At 35.9% G+C, this 16,170-nt stretch overlaps 1 protein-coding gene across 1 annotated transcript; it reads left to right on the forward strand.

Moving 5' to 3' along the window:
• The first annotated feature begins 663 nt into the window (after nt 1–663).
• On the forward strand, nt 664–15,359 carry LOC125239642 (zinc finger protein 420-like). The gene is made up of 6 exons (XM_048147285.1): nt 664–951; nt 1,815–1,956; nt 4,497–4,562; nt 5,297–5,359; nt 6,470–6,523; nt 12,292–15,359. The coding sequence occupies exons 1-6, from the start codon at nt 823–825 to the stop codon at nt 15,129–15,131; spliced, it is 3,294 nt and encodes a 1,097-aa protein (XP_048003242.1). The 5' UTR covers nt 664–822; the 3' UTR covers nt 15,132–15,359.
• Nucleotides 15,360–16,170: the final 811 nt, after the last annotated feature.

Raw genomic sequence — 16,170 nt, forward strand, 5'->3', positions numbered from 1 at the left:
TACCGCCAACTGTTTCACCATAGAGTAGATGACGCATCCGTGCTTGAGAGAATGGGGCTGCAAGTGCCAAGAGCGAATGTGGTGGTTGGCATGCCGGGCGCGGTGCCGGCGCGGCGGCGGCGGCGCCTGTTCGCGGCGGCCGGCGCACCGCTCGAGCCCGAGCTGCTCTTAACCGCATCATGTTGGAGACAGACGATATTGACATATTTGCTGATAGTGTTGGTGTGTTTTACAGAAAACTCTTAAGGTTCATAGACTACACTCCTTAGGTGATTAATGTAATAACCATAGTTTAACTTTTAAGTGTGTTTGCTTTTATTTATGTCAATTTAACATGTACATAATTATATTACCACATAAGTGCTTTGGTGAAATACTGTTAACTTTTGTGTATTTTTAATAAATAAATAAATAAATAAAAAAACGTGAAAAAAGTCCCAGAATCGGACCCCTTTTGCTATACTCTGACCGCCCCTGTCTATAATACTGTAATGTTTGACGTTATCACGTTAAACTACCGTCCGTAAACCGACTTTACAGACAACCAATTTTTTGGCTTAAAGGTCTGGATACCAGGCCATAAAATTACAAAAAAAAAGTCGTATTTTATTTTTATGGCGTCAACGTCATTGACGACTCTCTTTCTTAGTTTCTTTTCGTTTTCGCTCCATTATTTTGGCAGGAAGGATTGTGTCATTGTGATGATTGGTGATGATCGCGCGAATCTGTTTATCTCGTGAAACAAACAAGTAGAATCTGAAAGTTATATATTTTAAACGTGCGAATAAAGTCGACGCAGTGTGTTTTAATGTACGTATTATTATGGAACCGACAAATCAGTGCCACTGCTGCCTGCAGCGGCCTTCGGCGAAAGATTTGAGGACGCCGTACACTCGTCACGGCATTACGGAGATATACTCGTTCATGATTGAAGAATGCTTCGTGATCAAAGTAAGTGAATGATGGCAGCTTTTTTCGTTATTCCTTGGTTTGCGTATCAGCTCACACACAGCGCGTCGGGCGGGCGCGTGCATTTCATGGCGTTTGTATTTATTTACAAAATTTGAATCCTGTTTCGTGTGAAAATTTGTGTCCTGTTGTTTTGTTTGTTTGTTTGTATTTGTATCCGTGTGGTGACGGGTTAAGAATTTCACCACCCCCTTTCTTCCCGTGGGTGTCGTAGAAGGCGACTGTGGGATATGGGGTAAATTGTGGCGTAGGCGAGAGGCTGGCAGACTATCACTGAAATGTCACAGTTTAGTTTTCTTTCAACCCCTTATTTGCCAAGAGTGGCACTGTATCTTTTGCAGTTTCATCTGCTCTGCCTACCCCTTTATGGGAAACAGGCATGATTGTATGTTATTGTATCCTGTTTGTATATTTTTGCACTCAATGTTTCATGTAACGCTTCAAAGGCTGCCTTTGAAATGTGAAAATATTTAAAAAATCTTATGTTCATATGTTTCCAGTTCTCTACACAGTCTATGGTACTCTCCAAATATTAATCGTTTCTTATTAATTTCGTGAACCCAGTTTTTTTTTCTTTTGCGAACTTTATTCCTCAAAACAAGCAGAAACGATAATTCCTCGTCTGTGTCCATATCTTCTGACATCTTGGTGCAGACTGCCAACGATCGATGGCGGTGAGAACCCGCGCCGGGGCCGCTGCGGGCCCGCCGCGCCCGCCGTGCTCCCGCTCTGTGTGAAGGGTGTGAAAAACGCGCCCGCCTGCTAGGTCCCGCGCCCGCGGTCTGTGTGTGTTGCGCTTAAAGTGTATATGGATGCTAACTATGACCCTATACAACATCTTGCAGCTGGCATCAAGCAATGAGGAGCAGAGTGGCATCTGCGGGGAGTGTGAGAGGCGCCTGCGGGAGGCGAGCTCCTTCAAGATGCAGGTGCAGCGCTGCCAGGCCGAGCTGCGTCAGAGGCTCCAGGCAGCACTGAGAGCCAAAGGTAAACTTAAAGACGACCGGTCTGGCTCAGTCGGTAGTGACTGCTAAGCCACGGTCCTGGGTCCGAATCCTGGTAAGGGCATTTGTTTGTGTGAGCACAGATATTTCTGGCTCAGTCGGTAGTGACTGCTAAGCCGCGGTCCTGGGTTCGAATCCCGGTAAGGGCATTTTTGTTTGTGTGAGCACATATATTTGTCCCTGAGTCATGGATGTTCTCTATGTACACAGGTATGTATTTATCTATTTAAATATGTATATCGTCGCGTAGCACCCATAGTACAAGCTTTGCTTAGTTTGGGGTTTTATTTTTCAAGGTTCATATGCGATGTCCGTGTGTTGAATGGCTAACAATGCTAAGTTGAATAGACATCATGAATAAAATAAGTACCATAGGACATTCGTACACAGATCTACTGTTGATTAAGTCCCACGGAAAAGTTCAATAAGGCTTGTGATGTTGGAACTTAAACCAAAATACTGTATATATATCTAGAAAGTACCCAAGACTTAAATATAATAGTATAAAATTTTATCTGAGTAATTAATTCGTTTGAATCCATAGGCAACCAAATCATCTGACGCTGCCCAACGTGCGGCTGGTTTCTTTGTAAACATTTTGTAGGCATTTAAAAAGGCGGCATTTCGTGAACATCAAAGCAGTGGGCCTTCTGTACTTGTACTATTATATATTCTGTGCCGTAGTGTTGACTTTCACACGTGAGGAGAATGTTCGGTTTTTTTTATAGATTGTTTAAGTTTTAAGTCTTGGAAGTAAAGGCTATTTTATGTCATGTAAACTACAGGATGAAATTAAAAGGACAATTCAAACATTGCTGAAGTCGCGAACAAAAAATTGGCTGTTTCATGGTAATTAGCGGCATCCTGATCATGACAGTCGAAATTTATGAAACACAAAACATTTTTTTCAGTACAGATGGTTTTTTTTACGCACTAGTGCGAGAAGTGGTTCATTATGTAACAGGTCGAAACTTCGGAAGCTCATCTGTACTGAAAAACGTCGTATGATACACGTGCGAAAAGGAAATTCGCAACTCGTGTCGATTTAAAACACTCCCTTCGGTCGTGTTTTAATTTATCGCGACTCGTTTCGAAGTTCCTTTTTTACGCACTTGTATCGTAATGTACTATTTTATACTCGTCGACTTTAATCTGTCAACTAGGACACCACAGACTAAACTATATGTGCCGAATTTTCAGTGTTGGATAAGTTTTTGACACTTAGTCAACAATAATATTTCATTACACTTCACTTTAGTTAACTGAAAAAAATTCAAAAATAGAACTTCATACAAGTTCTTCTATACTAATTTGCGATACCTCTGGCAATTTTTTCTGCATCTGAAACACATTTTTATTTTAATCCATCGCGTTATCGACCAATCAGAGACGGTTATGATAAACAATTGATTGCTAGGTAATTCAATGTTGATACAACGGTGAACGAGTCTATTAACATTAATTTTAACTTGAATGATGATATTTTTCGTCCATTGATGATGAAAATGACTCATAGAAAAAGTATTGTATACAATAGTGATTTAATTAAGCTTTTCAGTCGAGTACCGTGTTTAGGCCACGAAGCTTGCTGAGTGGCCTAATAGTACGGTACGATATTTGTATTACTTGTATTATATCACGATTGTATAAAATACTATTTGCGATTTCAGCATTGGTCCTGCAATAAAAGTTGTTCATTATGAGCTCAAAAGTCACTAAGCAAAGTTTGAACTTTCCTTACCACACCTCGGACACTGGCGATCAAATATATGAAAGGGGCGCGTTCCTAGCACACAGTCTAAGCTCGTGTAGGTGAACGCGTACTATGCTTGTATGAGTGAAATATGACAGGTCGACTGTTCGCGTTTTTGACAGGCGGTAACTGTGAGGTAACCGAGAGGGGGCGTGGGGGGGGTACTTTCAGCGGAGAGCGGGAGTGGCCATACTGTACGATAGTACTCTTTTTTTATACTGTGCTCTTACGGTTATCGAGTTGTTAAAAAAAATAAAGATAATTACTGAACACGTGTGTGACAGCCTTTACCAATTTCTAATGTAATTTGTTTTGACATGTGCCGTCAGTCACTTGACACTAAGACCGGCAACAGACAGTCTTAATTTTTATAATCTTAAAAAATCTTATATAAAATAAGATTGAGCCTTGCCACACACATTCGTAAAATTTAAATTATTCGCAATCTGTCAGATCAATCTGAAAAAAATCATAATCTTAAAAAATAAGACTGTGTGTGGACAGTTGCGAAATTGTATGGGAATCCGTGCACTCGATCTGATTTCATAAGATTATGAAGATTAGACAGTCTGTTGCCGGACTAACTTGAATGTTATTCTTAAAGGGTCTCTCACACTAATATATGAAATTTATTATGAAAACGATGAAAAAAATTTTTTGCGAATTTAACTAAAAGTGATATTCAGGGTGGTTTCTGATAATGAACCTAGCTACGTGTCGAATTTAACGGAAAAAAAACTGTATCATGTATCGTGTATGTTATGTTTTAGAGGAGAAAGCCTTGGATGAACACCTTGAAGATGACATGAGCAGCGATGTTCCCGAGCCTTCTTTGCGTGAGTATCTGGCATTCAGAATAATAATAGTTAGAATTAATTAAATCCTAGATAAGAGTTTTGGATGATTCACGGTTATTTTCATTAGACTTATATTGACCGGGATATAGACCGTGATTACCTTTTTGATTTTTGTCGAGCTCCCGATATTTCGACGCAGTTGCATGCATCATGATCACTGTCTGTAAACTATCAGAACTATCAGTAAACTATATGCATCCTTTTCTTTAGGGTGCTATAGAAAAGGATACCTAATTACCTATAGTTTTCTTTCTTCTTATATACTGACAGACTTGTTTGACAGAGTATATAGTATGAATTCTCTGAGATGAACTTTTCGCTTTAGCCGTAATCTGTTAAACAAAGACCTTTGTGTCTATTATTCACGGCAGCTAGCTCCCGTCTAAACGGCACGTGCTATAGTCTCAGTGTAGTTAAAAAGCAACTATCATGATAGTAACAAGGTTCAAATCCATAAAAAGCCGTTTCGGAGATAACACGTTTAATCATCTTCAAAAAAAGTTACCTGCATACTGCAAACTGTTTAATAAATTTGAACCTTATTGCTATCATGATAGTTGCTTTTTAACTACACTGAGACTTTAGCACGTGCTGTGGAAACGGGAGCTAGCCGACGTGAATAATAGAAACAAAGGCCTTTATTTAACAGATTACGGCAAAAGCGAAACGTTCATCTCAGAAAATTCATACTATAACTATTATTCCGTGTTTAGCTCCGGGCGAGAAGAGCCCCGCCCCGCCTTGTAAAGAGGAGCCGCCAGACGAATATCTGTCACGTAAGTAGATTTGTAATACGCAACTATGGGAACAAATTAAAATATTTGTTAAAATATGTTGATTTGTGTGTTTTTTTTTATGTTTAAAAGACGCCGGTTCGAATCCGGCCTTCACCACTGGTGGTGCTCGTCATTTTTTCTTAAATATATGACATCTTATTTCGATTTTTAATTTATATTATAGTTGTGTGACTACATAAAAAAAACACAAATCAAAATATTTGTTAAAATAATTTGATTTGTTCCCATAGTTGCGTATAGATGGCAGCACCAGTCTCTCTAGCTATATCATAAACCTGTAAAGGTTTCGTATAGGAGGTGCAAGCACCTACTGCTTGCCCTTAGAGTTGGTCAAAGACGCCTAGTCTTACAAAGATGACATATACAAGAGAAATTTCGACGGTTTCCGCTGTGGCGTGGTGGCCTAGGGGTTCATGGCGTTTGGCCCGGATTGCTAAAAGACGCCGGTTCGAATCCGGCCTTCACCACTGGTGGTGCTCGTCATTTTTTAACCGCCTTCCAAATCTCAAAGGAAGGGGTTCTCAATTCGTCTGTATTTTATTTTAATGTTTGTTCCTCGATATCTCCGTCGTTACTGGACCGATTTTAAATTTTATTTTTTATTTTTATTGCATATACATATTATTGCATATACATTATATGCAATAATATGCATACAGATTGGGCTGGTGTCCCTCTCGCACGTGTGGCCAGAGTTAATGAGGTTACCATAGTAGTAGTATTTTTATCTGTATATTACCTGACTTTATAACTTCTTATATTATTCTAGTGTTATATTCAAACTAGGGTTTCGATATATTTTAAAGAATCGGCAAATAATTATAATGTAATTATTTTGATGCCAATAAATCAAAGATTTGTATAATTAAAAAATAGGTTCAAATGGGTATTAGTAGATTTGGTAGTAACTTTGAAAATTGACTGGTATCCCCAATGTATGACAGTGATGACGTCACTGAATAGTGTTGACATTGTCAGTAAGTGCGAGAGGGACACCAGCCCAAACAATGACCTCTCATGTGGACACACTTTTTGACCTAACTACACAATCTAGGTTAATAATTCTAAATCCCATTATTCCGTGTTCAGCTCCAGACGAGGGCCCGCCTTGTAAAGAGGAGCCGCGAGACGGATTTTTGTCACGTAAGTACACACTTGGAATTACATTAAAAGTTTCATTATTGTCACTTGAAGAATAGGTAACATAAGGGTGCCTTTCCACCATAGATGCGCTATGTGGATGACATGAAATGAAATTCAATTTAGGCATTAACATAATGAAATGATCTTATGAAAGTCAAGGGAGAATTTCTTTTTTTTTTTTTTCAATAAACAAATTTTGATTGTTTTAGGGAGTTTTAGGTGAATTAAATAGTCTAGAGCCAATTTGGCCACAAGTCGTCTCCTTCACGATTTTCGTCGACATCTCTTCTAAATACCTAAAACAGGTATGGATATGTTCCTCGTTCTCCAGATTACGAATTGACCTGTTTTAGTTTAAGGAGGGGGGGACGGGTCGAGAAAAAGGGGGGGAAAGATGGCGACCGACCATCATAGATATTTATTCACATCTCGAGTTCTATGGCACCAATCTGTTCGTGCGAGGTGTCATTTGAAAGCTTATTAAACCTACTTTAATTGTTTTCAAATAACTATGCTCATAAAAGTAACCGTTTAGGAAATATTTGAAAATATGTGTTTTTTTATCGCGCATGAATTGCACAAGTACTAGTAAAAAATGCGTCTAACTCAATAAACAATAACTTTACCGCAATTGATGTTATTATAAAATTTTTGCGTCTATTCATGCTCTTTCTAAAAATATAAGTTTCATTGGTATGTGATAATATATAACCATGTAATTAAGAATTTTGTTTGGCAGAGGTTATCCTCCAGGTCGCATAAACGGGCGCTGACCGTAGTAAAGTATTCAATATTTTTGAGGTCTTATTTTACGGATCCATATGTGGGAGGTATCGTTTGAAAGATAATTAAACCTACTATAATTGTTTACACATAACTATAGTATTAAAGGTAGCTGTTTACATAATATTTGAAAATATGTGTTTTTTATCGAGCATGAATCGCACAAGTACTGGTAAAAAATGCTTCTAAGTCAATAAACAATAACGTTACCGCAATTGATGTTATTATAAAATTTACGCGACTATTCATGAGCTTTCTAAAAATATAAGTTTTATTGGTAAGTGATAATATAACCATTAAATTACGAATTTTGTTTCGTAGTGGTCACTCCGCCGGTCGCATAAAAATGAGCGCTGACCGTAGTAAAGTATTCAATATTTTTAAGTTCTTATTTTACGGATCCATATGTAAGAGGTATCATTTGAAAGCAAATTAAACCTACTATAATTATTTTTGAATAACTATAGTTATAAAGGTAGCTGTTTACAAAATATTTGAAAACATGAGTTTTTTTTTCGAGCACGAGTTGCACATACAGATAAAAATGTTTCTAATTTAATAAACCATAACTTTACCGCAATTAATGTTATTATAAAATTTACGCGAAATTTCATGCGCTTTCTAAAAATATAAGTTTTATTGGTGTATGATAATATATGACCAAGTAATTACGAATTTGGTTTAGCAGGGGTCACTGCGCCCTGTCACGATATTGGGTGCTGACTGACCGTCGCCAAATTTTCTACGTTACTCAGATCCTATTTTACTGATAAATTTGTGAGAGGTATCATTTGAAAGCATATTATGCGTACTATCTTTATTTCTAATATTTCAAGTGGAAACTGTAGAAGTTTACAAAATATTTGATTAGTAATATGTGTATTTTACTGTGCATGAATAGCATTGGCATTGATAAGACACGCTTCTAGCTCAATAAATTATAGTTTTCCGCAATTGAAATAATAACAAAATAAACGGAAAATGTATGACTTACACAAAAAATAAGTTTGGTTTGTATTGCATAAACAATTAATTTGAATTTGTTCAGCTCACCTACTGCGCACCATCATATAAATGGATGTCCACCGTCGTTGCCCTTTTTCATGATTTTTCAGATTTTATTTCAATAATCGTATATTCATAATAAATATAATCTATCACGTATCGAATTTACTTATATACTTAATTGATCAGTAGAATAAAATCTGTAACATGATGAAAAAGTTAAGGCAACGGCGGTGGACATCCGTTTATTTATATGACGATTGACCGTGCGCAGTGGGTATGGTGGACAAAATTAACATTAATTGTTTAAGCAAAACTAACAAAACTCATTTTTTGTAAAGGCCATACATTTTGCGGTTCATTTCGTTATTATATCAATTGCGGAAAAATATAATTTATTGAGCTAGAAGCATGTTTCACTCGTATCAGTGCGAATGCTATTCATATACAGTAAAAATACACATATTGTCAAATATTTTGTAAACTTCTAGAATTACGACTAAAATTATTAAAAAGTAACGATAGTACGCATAATATGCTTTCAAATGATACCTCTCACAAATTGATCGCTAAAATAGGATCTGAGAAATACATAAAATTAGGCGACGGTTAGCACCTATTTACGTCACGGGGGTGCAGTGACACCTGCTAAACCAAATTCGTAATTACTTGGTTGTATAATATCATACATCAATAAAACTTATATTTTTAGAAAGCATATGAAATGTCCTGTAAATCTTATCATAACATTATTTGCGGTAAAGTTATTGTTTATTGGTCATGCACCAAGATACAATCTTAAAAATTATGAAAACGGCAACGAAAATGGTCATCCATGTATATGACGGTGCGCAGTGAGTATGATGGATAAATTAACATTAATTGTTTATGCAATACTGACAAAACTTATTATTTGAAAAGGTCATACATTTCGCCGTTTATTTTGTTATTATATGAATTGCGGAAAAAATATAATTCATTGATTTAGAAGCATGTTTTACTCACATCGGTTCCAATGCATATTTTCAAATATTTTGTTAGCTACTACAGTTACAACCACAGATGTCATATATACCATAGATCAAGCAAACGTATCTACTTAGCGTGTCAAATGAACTCAGTGACATCCACTGAGTTGTCCGTCTTTACTCGCAGCTTGCAGCTTTCGGGCGTCAATTTTTGTAAGTTGAAGTCAACCAAAACATAAAAAATGCCTCGTTACGTGATATTCAATTGCAACAACACAAATATTATGAACAATCAAGAGCCTGTGACATATCGCCGTTAATTTTGTTATTTAAAATTACAGGCAAGAATCAACTTCAGTACAAAATTTGACACGCTCGGCCCCTATACAAATATATGAATTTGTTTCTTCTATCTAAATTAAGTTCTGTGGTTACAACTAAAATTATTAAGAACTAATGATAGTACGCATAATATGCTTTCAAAAGATTCCTGTTAAATAAAATAGGATCTGAAAAATATAGAAAATTTGGCGACGGTCAGCATCCATACGTGACCGGGCGCTGTGGCCCCTACTTAACCATATTTGTAATTACTTGGTTATATAATATCATACACCAATAAAACTTATGTTATTAGAAAGCGCACGAAATTCCGCGTAAATCTTATACTAACATCAATTCCGGAAAAGTTGTTGTTTTGTGATTAAGAAGCATTTTTTACCAGTAGGTACTTGTGCGACTCATGGTCTATAAAACACATATTTTCAAATATTTTCTAAACAGCTACCTTTATGATTATAGTTGTTTATAAAAAAATATAGTAGGTTTAATTAGCTTTAAAACGATACCTCTCGCATATGGATCCGTAAAATAGGACCTCAAAAATATTGAATACTTTACTACGGTCAGCGCCCATTTCTGCGACCGGGCAGAGTGACTCCTGCTAAACCAAATTCGTAATTACATGGTTATATATTATCATATACCAATGAAACTTATATTTTTAGAAAGAGCATGAATAGACGCGAAAATTTTATAATAACATCAATTGCGGTAAAGTTATTGTTTATTGAGTTAGACGCATTTTTTCTAGTACTTGTGCAATTCATGCGCGATAAAAAAACACATATTTTCAAATATTTCGTAAACGGTTACTTTTATGAGTATAGTTATTTAAAAACAATTAAAGTAGGTTTAATAAGCTTTCAAAAGACACCTTGCACGAACAGATTGGTGCCATAGAACTCGAGATGTGAATAAATATCTATGATGGTGGGCCGCCATCTTTCTCCCCCCTTTTTCTCAACCCGTCCCCCCCTCCTTAAACTAAAACAGGTCAATTCGTAATCTGGAGATAACGAGGAACACATCCATACCTGTTTTAGGTATTTAGAAAAGATGTCGACGACTTTTTGTAAAAGAGGTCGTTTGGTCCCTGACTATAAATAGTCCGTTTAACCTTTAGAACGCCAAAGACGGCAAATGACGTCAACGGAGAACCGTGCCACTGACGCCACGGGGGTAAATTAAGGATGGGTAAAGAAATTATGCTAACATAAAAGTGATTTTCGATATATTTTCATTTAAAAAATGCATGACGTCAAATGCCGTCGCTGGCGTCGTGGTTACGATTTTCCGAAGTCTCTGGCGGCCAAAAGGTTAATTACCCGAGAAATGATCTTTATTGGTAAATAATTATACATTTTTACAAGTCATAATGGCGCCCGGTATACTATATTTTTTTCCCTCACTAGCTCGGAAGCACGTGTTTTATCCTTTAATTACAGCGGGTAAAAACGCATTTTATCCAATAGTGGATAAAGTAATTTGAACTTAAATAAAGTCAAATTTTCTGCTTTAAAATTGATAAAAGCAGGTGACTATAATGATGATGATTTTTTTTATAGTAATGATGATGATTTATCATCTGTGGAACTACTGGAAGCAATGATAAACGCGTTTTTTGCGTTTTACTTTCCTCGCTATAGTGAGGGGAAAAGCTTTGTGTCACACACGGGTGCAAATGTATTTTACTTCTCGTGTGTTGAAAAACTTGCAAGTTCAGGATTCTATTCTCGTACCTTCAACTATAGAATACTTTCTCTTTCTCGTTTTTCGATTTCACTAGGCGTTAAAATACAACTCTGCACCCTTGCATAACAAATAACTATTTCCCCTCACTAGCTCGGAAACACGTGCTTTGTCCTTTAATACCGAGTTTATCCACTAGTGGATAAGGAAAGACTTTATCCACTAGTGGATAAAGTAATTTGACCTTGAATAGAGGAAAATTTTCTACTTTAAAACTGATAAAAGTGGGTTAATCTAGTGATAAAGATGTTTTACCACCTGTGGAACTAATGTAAGCAGTGATTAAACGCGTTTTTTGCCTTGTACTTTCCTCGCTATAATGAGGGGAAAAGTTTTGTGTCACACACGGGTGCAAATGTATTTTACTTCTCGTGTGTTGAAAAACTCGCAAGCTCAGGATTCTATTCTCGACCCACTCGCTTCGCTCGTGGTTCAACTATAGAATCCTTTCGCTTGCTCGTTTTTCAATTCCACACTCGGCGTTAAAATACAACTTTGCACCCTTGCATAGAGGTAGAATCCGTAGAATAGTACATTTCGATACAAGTGCGACACGACCGAAGGGAGTGTTTTAAATCGACACGAGTTACGAATTTCCTTTTCGCACGTGTATCGAACGACGTTTTTCAGTACAGATGGAAGTTTCGACCTGACATATAATGAACCACTTCTCGCACTAGTGCGTAAAAAAACGACCATCTGTACTGAAAAATAACTATTTCAATATTGATATCGTCTTGGATCGTCTTATTCGTTTTTTGTCAAGTTCTTGCATTCGTCGCATTCTGCTTTTGCCCCAATGATCCGGAGCACGATTGTTCCGTGGTGATGGGAAAGTACTGAATTACTGATCATATGCTTGAACTTCATTTGATATGGCCATTTTTGTTTGGAAATAGACATGTGTTTCCTTGTCTTCAGCTGGCCAGTACGAAGTTGATAGAGCACCTCTGACCTCGCGAGCTGTTCAGCAGCTCACGCTAGGGTGCTCCGTGAAGCTCGAGCGCCTACGCGACTCACCGCGTGCGAGCCCGCCGTGCCCCGTGACGTCACTCCGCGAGAGCTCGCCGTGCCCCGTGACGTCACACCGCGAGAGCCCGCCGTGCCCCGTGACGTCACACCGCGAGAGCGACGAACAAGCCTACACACACGATACTCGCCCCACACACGACACTAGTTTGAACACACACAAACAGGAAAATATCACACGCACACCAGTAACGAATACCGAAGTCTACTGTTGCGACATGTGCGCTCACCTATGCACGTCAAAACTTACTCTAATCCGCCATATCAGAACACATACTCACCCGGAGGGAAGGCACACCTGCGGAGCTTGTAAAGAAACATTTCCTAGTGTCTTGTCACTGAAGAAGCATCTAAGGTTGCACTCTACAGACAAACCCTACGTTTGTAAAGAATGCAATAAGCGATTTTCAACTGAAAAAGATCTGGATTCACATAAAAGAAAGAAATGTAACAGAAAATTCACTCGAAAAGTATCGGTAGGTCGCCGTGAAAATAAACGTAGTGTGATGAAATCATGCCAATGTAAAGTATGTAACAAAGAATTTACTCGTAAAAGTTCTTTAGTTGTCCATGAAAGAATCCATAGTGGAATAAAACCGTACAAATGTAAAGTATGTACCAAAGAATTCACTTGTAAACAATATTTAGTTGGCCATGAAAGAATCCATAGTGGAATAAAACCGTACAAATGTAAAGAATGTAACAAAGAATTCACTTTTAGAAGGCGGTTAGTGGTCCATGAAAGAATCCATAGTGGAATAAAACCATACAAATGTAAAGAATGTAACAAAGAATTTAGAGAAAAATCTAAATTAGTTGTCCATAAAAGAATCCATAGTGGAATAAAACCATACAAATGTAAAGAATGTAACAAAGAATTTAGAGAAAAATCTATATTTGTTGCCCATGAAAGAATCCATAGTGGAATAAAACCATACAAATGTAAAGTATGTAACAAAGAATTTATAACAAAATCTAAATTAGTTATCCATGAAAGAATCCATAGTGGAATAAAACCATACAAATGTAAAGTATGTAACAAACAATTCAATTATAAAGATTCTTTAGTTGTCCATGAAAGAATCCATAGTGGAATAAAACCATACAAATGTAAAGAATGTAACAAAGAATTTACAGCAAAATCTAAATTAGTTGTCCATGAAAGAACCCATAGTGGAATAAAACCATACAAATGTAAAGAATGTAACAAAGAATTTACAGCAAAATCTAAATTAGTTATCCATGAAAGAATCCATAGTGGAATAAAACCATACAAATGTAAAGTATGTAACAAACAATTCAATTATAAAGATTCTTTAGTTGTCCATGAAAGAATCCATAGTGGAATAAAACCATACCAATGTAAAGTATGTAACAAACAATTCACTTATAAAAATTCTTTAGTTGTCCATGAAAGAATCCATAGTGGAATAAAACCATACAAATGTAAAGAATGTAACAAAGAATTTAGAGAAAAATCTATATTTGTTGCTCATGAAAGAATCCATAGTGGAATAAAACCATACAAATGTAAAGAATGTAACAAAGAATTTAGAGATAAATCTATATTTGTTGCCCATGAAAGAATCCATAGTGGAATTAAACCGTACAAATGTGAAGAATGTAACAAAGAATTCACTTGTAAACAATATTTAGTTAGCCACGAAAGAATCCATAGTGGAATAAAACCGTACAAATGTAAAGAATGTAACAAAGAATTCACTTTTAGAAGGCGGTTAGTGGTCCATGAAAGAATCCATAGTGGAATAAAACCATACAAATGTAAAGAATGTAACAAAGAATTTAGAGCAAAATCTAAATTAGTTGTCCATGAAAGAATCCATATTGGAATAAAACCATACAAATGTAAAGAATGTAACAAAGAATTTAGAGAAAAATCTATATTTGTTGCCCATGAAAGAATCCATAGTGGAATAAAACCATACAAATGTAAAGCATGTAACAAAGAATTTAGAAAAAAATCTATATTTGTTGCCCATGAAAGAATCCATAGTGGAATTAAACCGTACAAATGTAAAGAATGTAACAAAGAATTCACTTGTAAACAATATTTAGTTAGCCACGAAAGAATCCATAGTGGTATAAAACCATACAAATGTAAAGAATGTAACAAAGAATTTAAAGAAAAATCTAAATTTGTTGCCCATGAAAGAATCCATAGTGGAATAAAACCGTACAAATGTAAAGAATGTAACAAAGAATTTAAAGAAAAATCTAAATTTGTTGTCCATGAAAGAATCCACAGTGGAATAAAACCGTACAAATGTAAAGAATGTAACAAACAATTCACTTGTAAAAAATATTTAGTTAGCCACGAAAGAATCCATAGTGGTATAAAACCATATAAATGTAAAGAATGTAACAAAGAATTTAGAGAAAAATCTATATTTGTTGCCCATGAAAGAATCCATAGTGGAATTAAACCGTACAAATGTAAAGAATGTAACAAAGAATTTAAAGAAAAATCTAAATTAGTTGTCCATGAAAGAATCCATAGTGGAATAAAACCGTACAAATGTAAAGAATGTAACAAAGAATTCACTTGTAAAAAATATTTAGTTAGCCACGAAAGAATCCACAGTGAAATACAACCACACAAATGTAAAGAATGTAACAAAGGTATCAGTTGTAATTGTCATTTACTTTCCCAAGAAAAAATCCACAGTGACCATACATATGCAAAAAAATCATTTATTTATTTATTTATTTAGGGTCACCAATAGAAATTACATAAAATAGGCAAAATAGTAGTACAGCAAGAGAAAAAAAAAAAAAAAAAAAAGCTTAATATGCAACATCATTTAAACATGTTTTTAAACATAAAAATCACATTAACATTCATTAATTTAAAGTTAGATGTTGGCCCAATCAGGCCCACTAGCACCCACCACTTAACTCAGGGTTAGTGGGCTGTCATCTGTCAAATTCCATATAAAATGTATTGTTAACCCTCGGGTTAACTCCCCCTTTTCGTTGGTGCAAGTAGCCCTTATAGATAATCACATCTTACTCCAGTATCTTTGGATGTTTGGACTAACAGACGTACAGTAAGACTTTTAGACAAACTATGAATATATGTGAGTGTGCACTGAAAACGTTCCACTTTGTCGATTGCTCTAAAGCCGCTTTGCCAGTTTATTCATATAAAGATACAAGTAAATCTCGCCTTAATGGTAACCGACAAAGTGGGACGTTTTACTATACACACTCACATATTAGATTTAGTAAAAAATAAAAATGGGTGAATCGAACATTAATTACTTACTAGGCTAATATCGAATTTGGCACAATAAATGATAGTCTTCTGTAGTATTTGACATAAAAAACAATATTTGTAGATTTTGGGTATTAAAAGTGTATGATGACTACGTATTTTCGATTAAAAATGTGTGTAATTTTTATATATTTTGGCCACCGAAAACGCTGTCAGCGATATAGTGACATCATCGAATTCGAACCTTTGCTGCATATCAAAACAATCACTGACATATTGAACTTTACCTTTTTACTTTTCTGTAATAATAAGCGCCACGGTGTTTTCAGTCAAAGGAAATAGTAAATCCGATGTACAGTCGAGGTCAAAAATACCTTTACAGTTGAGTGTTACAAAAATACCTTTACATTTAAATAATTTTACACACTGCATGACAAAAATATGCTTCCAACACACATGACAGATTCATCTTTTCACTTATCGCACCAAAGTTCAGTTTACAATCTGTCTTCCATAGAAACATTGTCACAAATTGT

The sequence above is a fragment of the Leguminivora glycinivorella genome, chromosome 26 (assembly GCF_023078275.1).
Source record: "Leguminivora glycinivorella isolate SPB_JAAS2020 chromosome 26, LegGlyc_1.1, whole genome shotgun sequence".
In the NCBI taxonomy this organism is placed as follows: domain Eukaryota; kingdom Metazoa; phylum Arthropoda; class Insecta; order Lepidoptera; family Tortricidae; genus Leguminivora; species Leguminivora glycinivorella.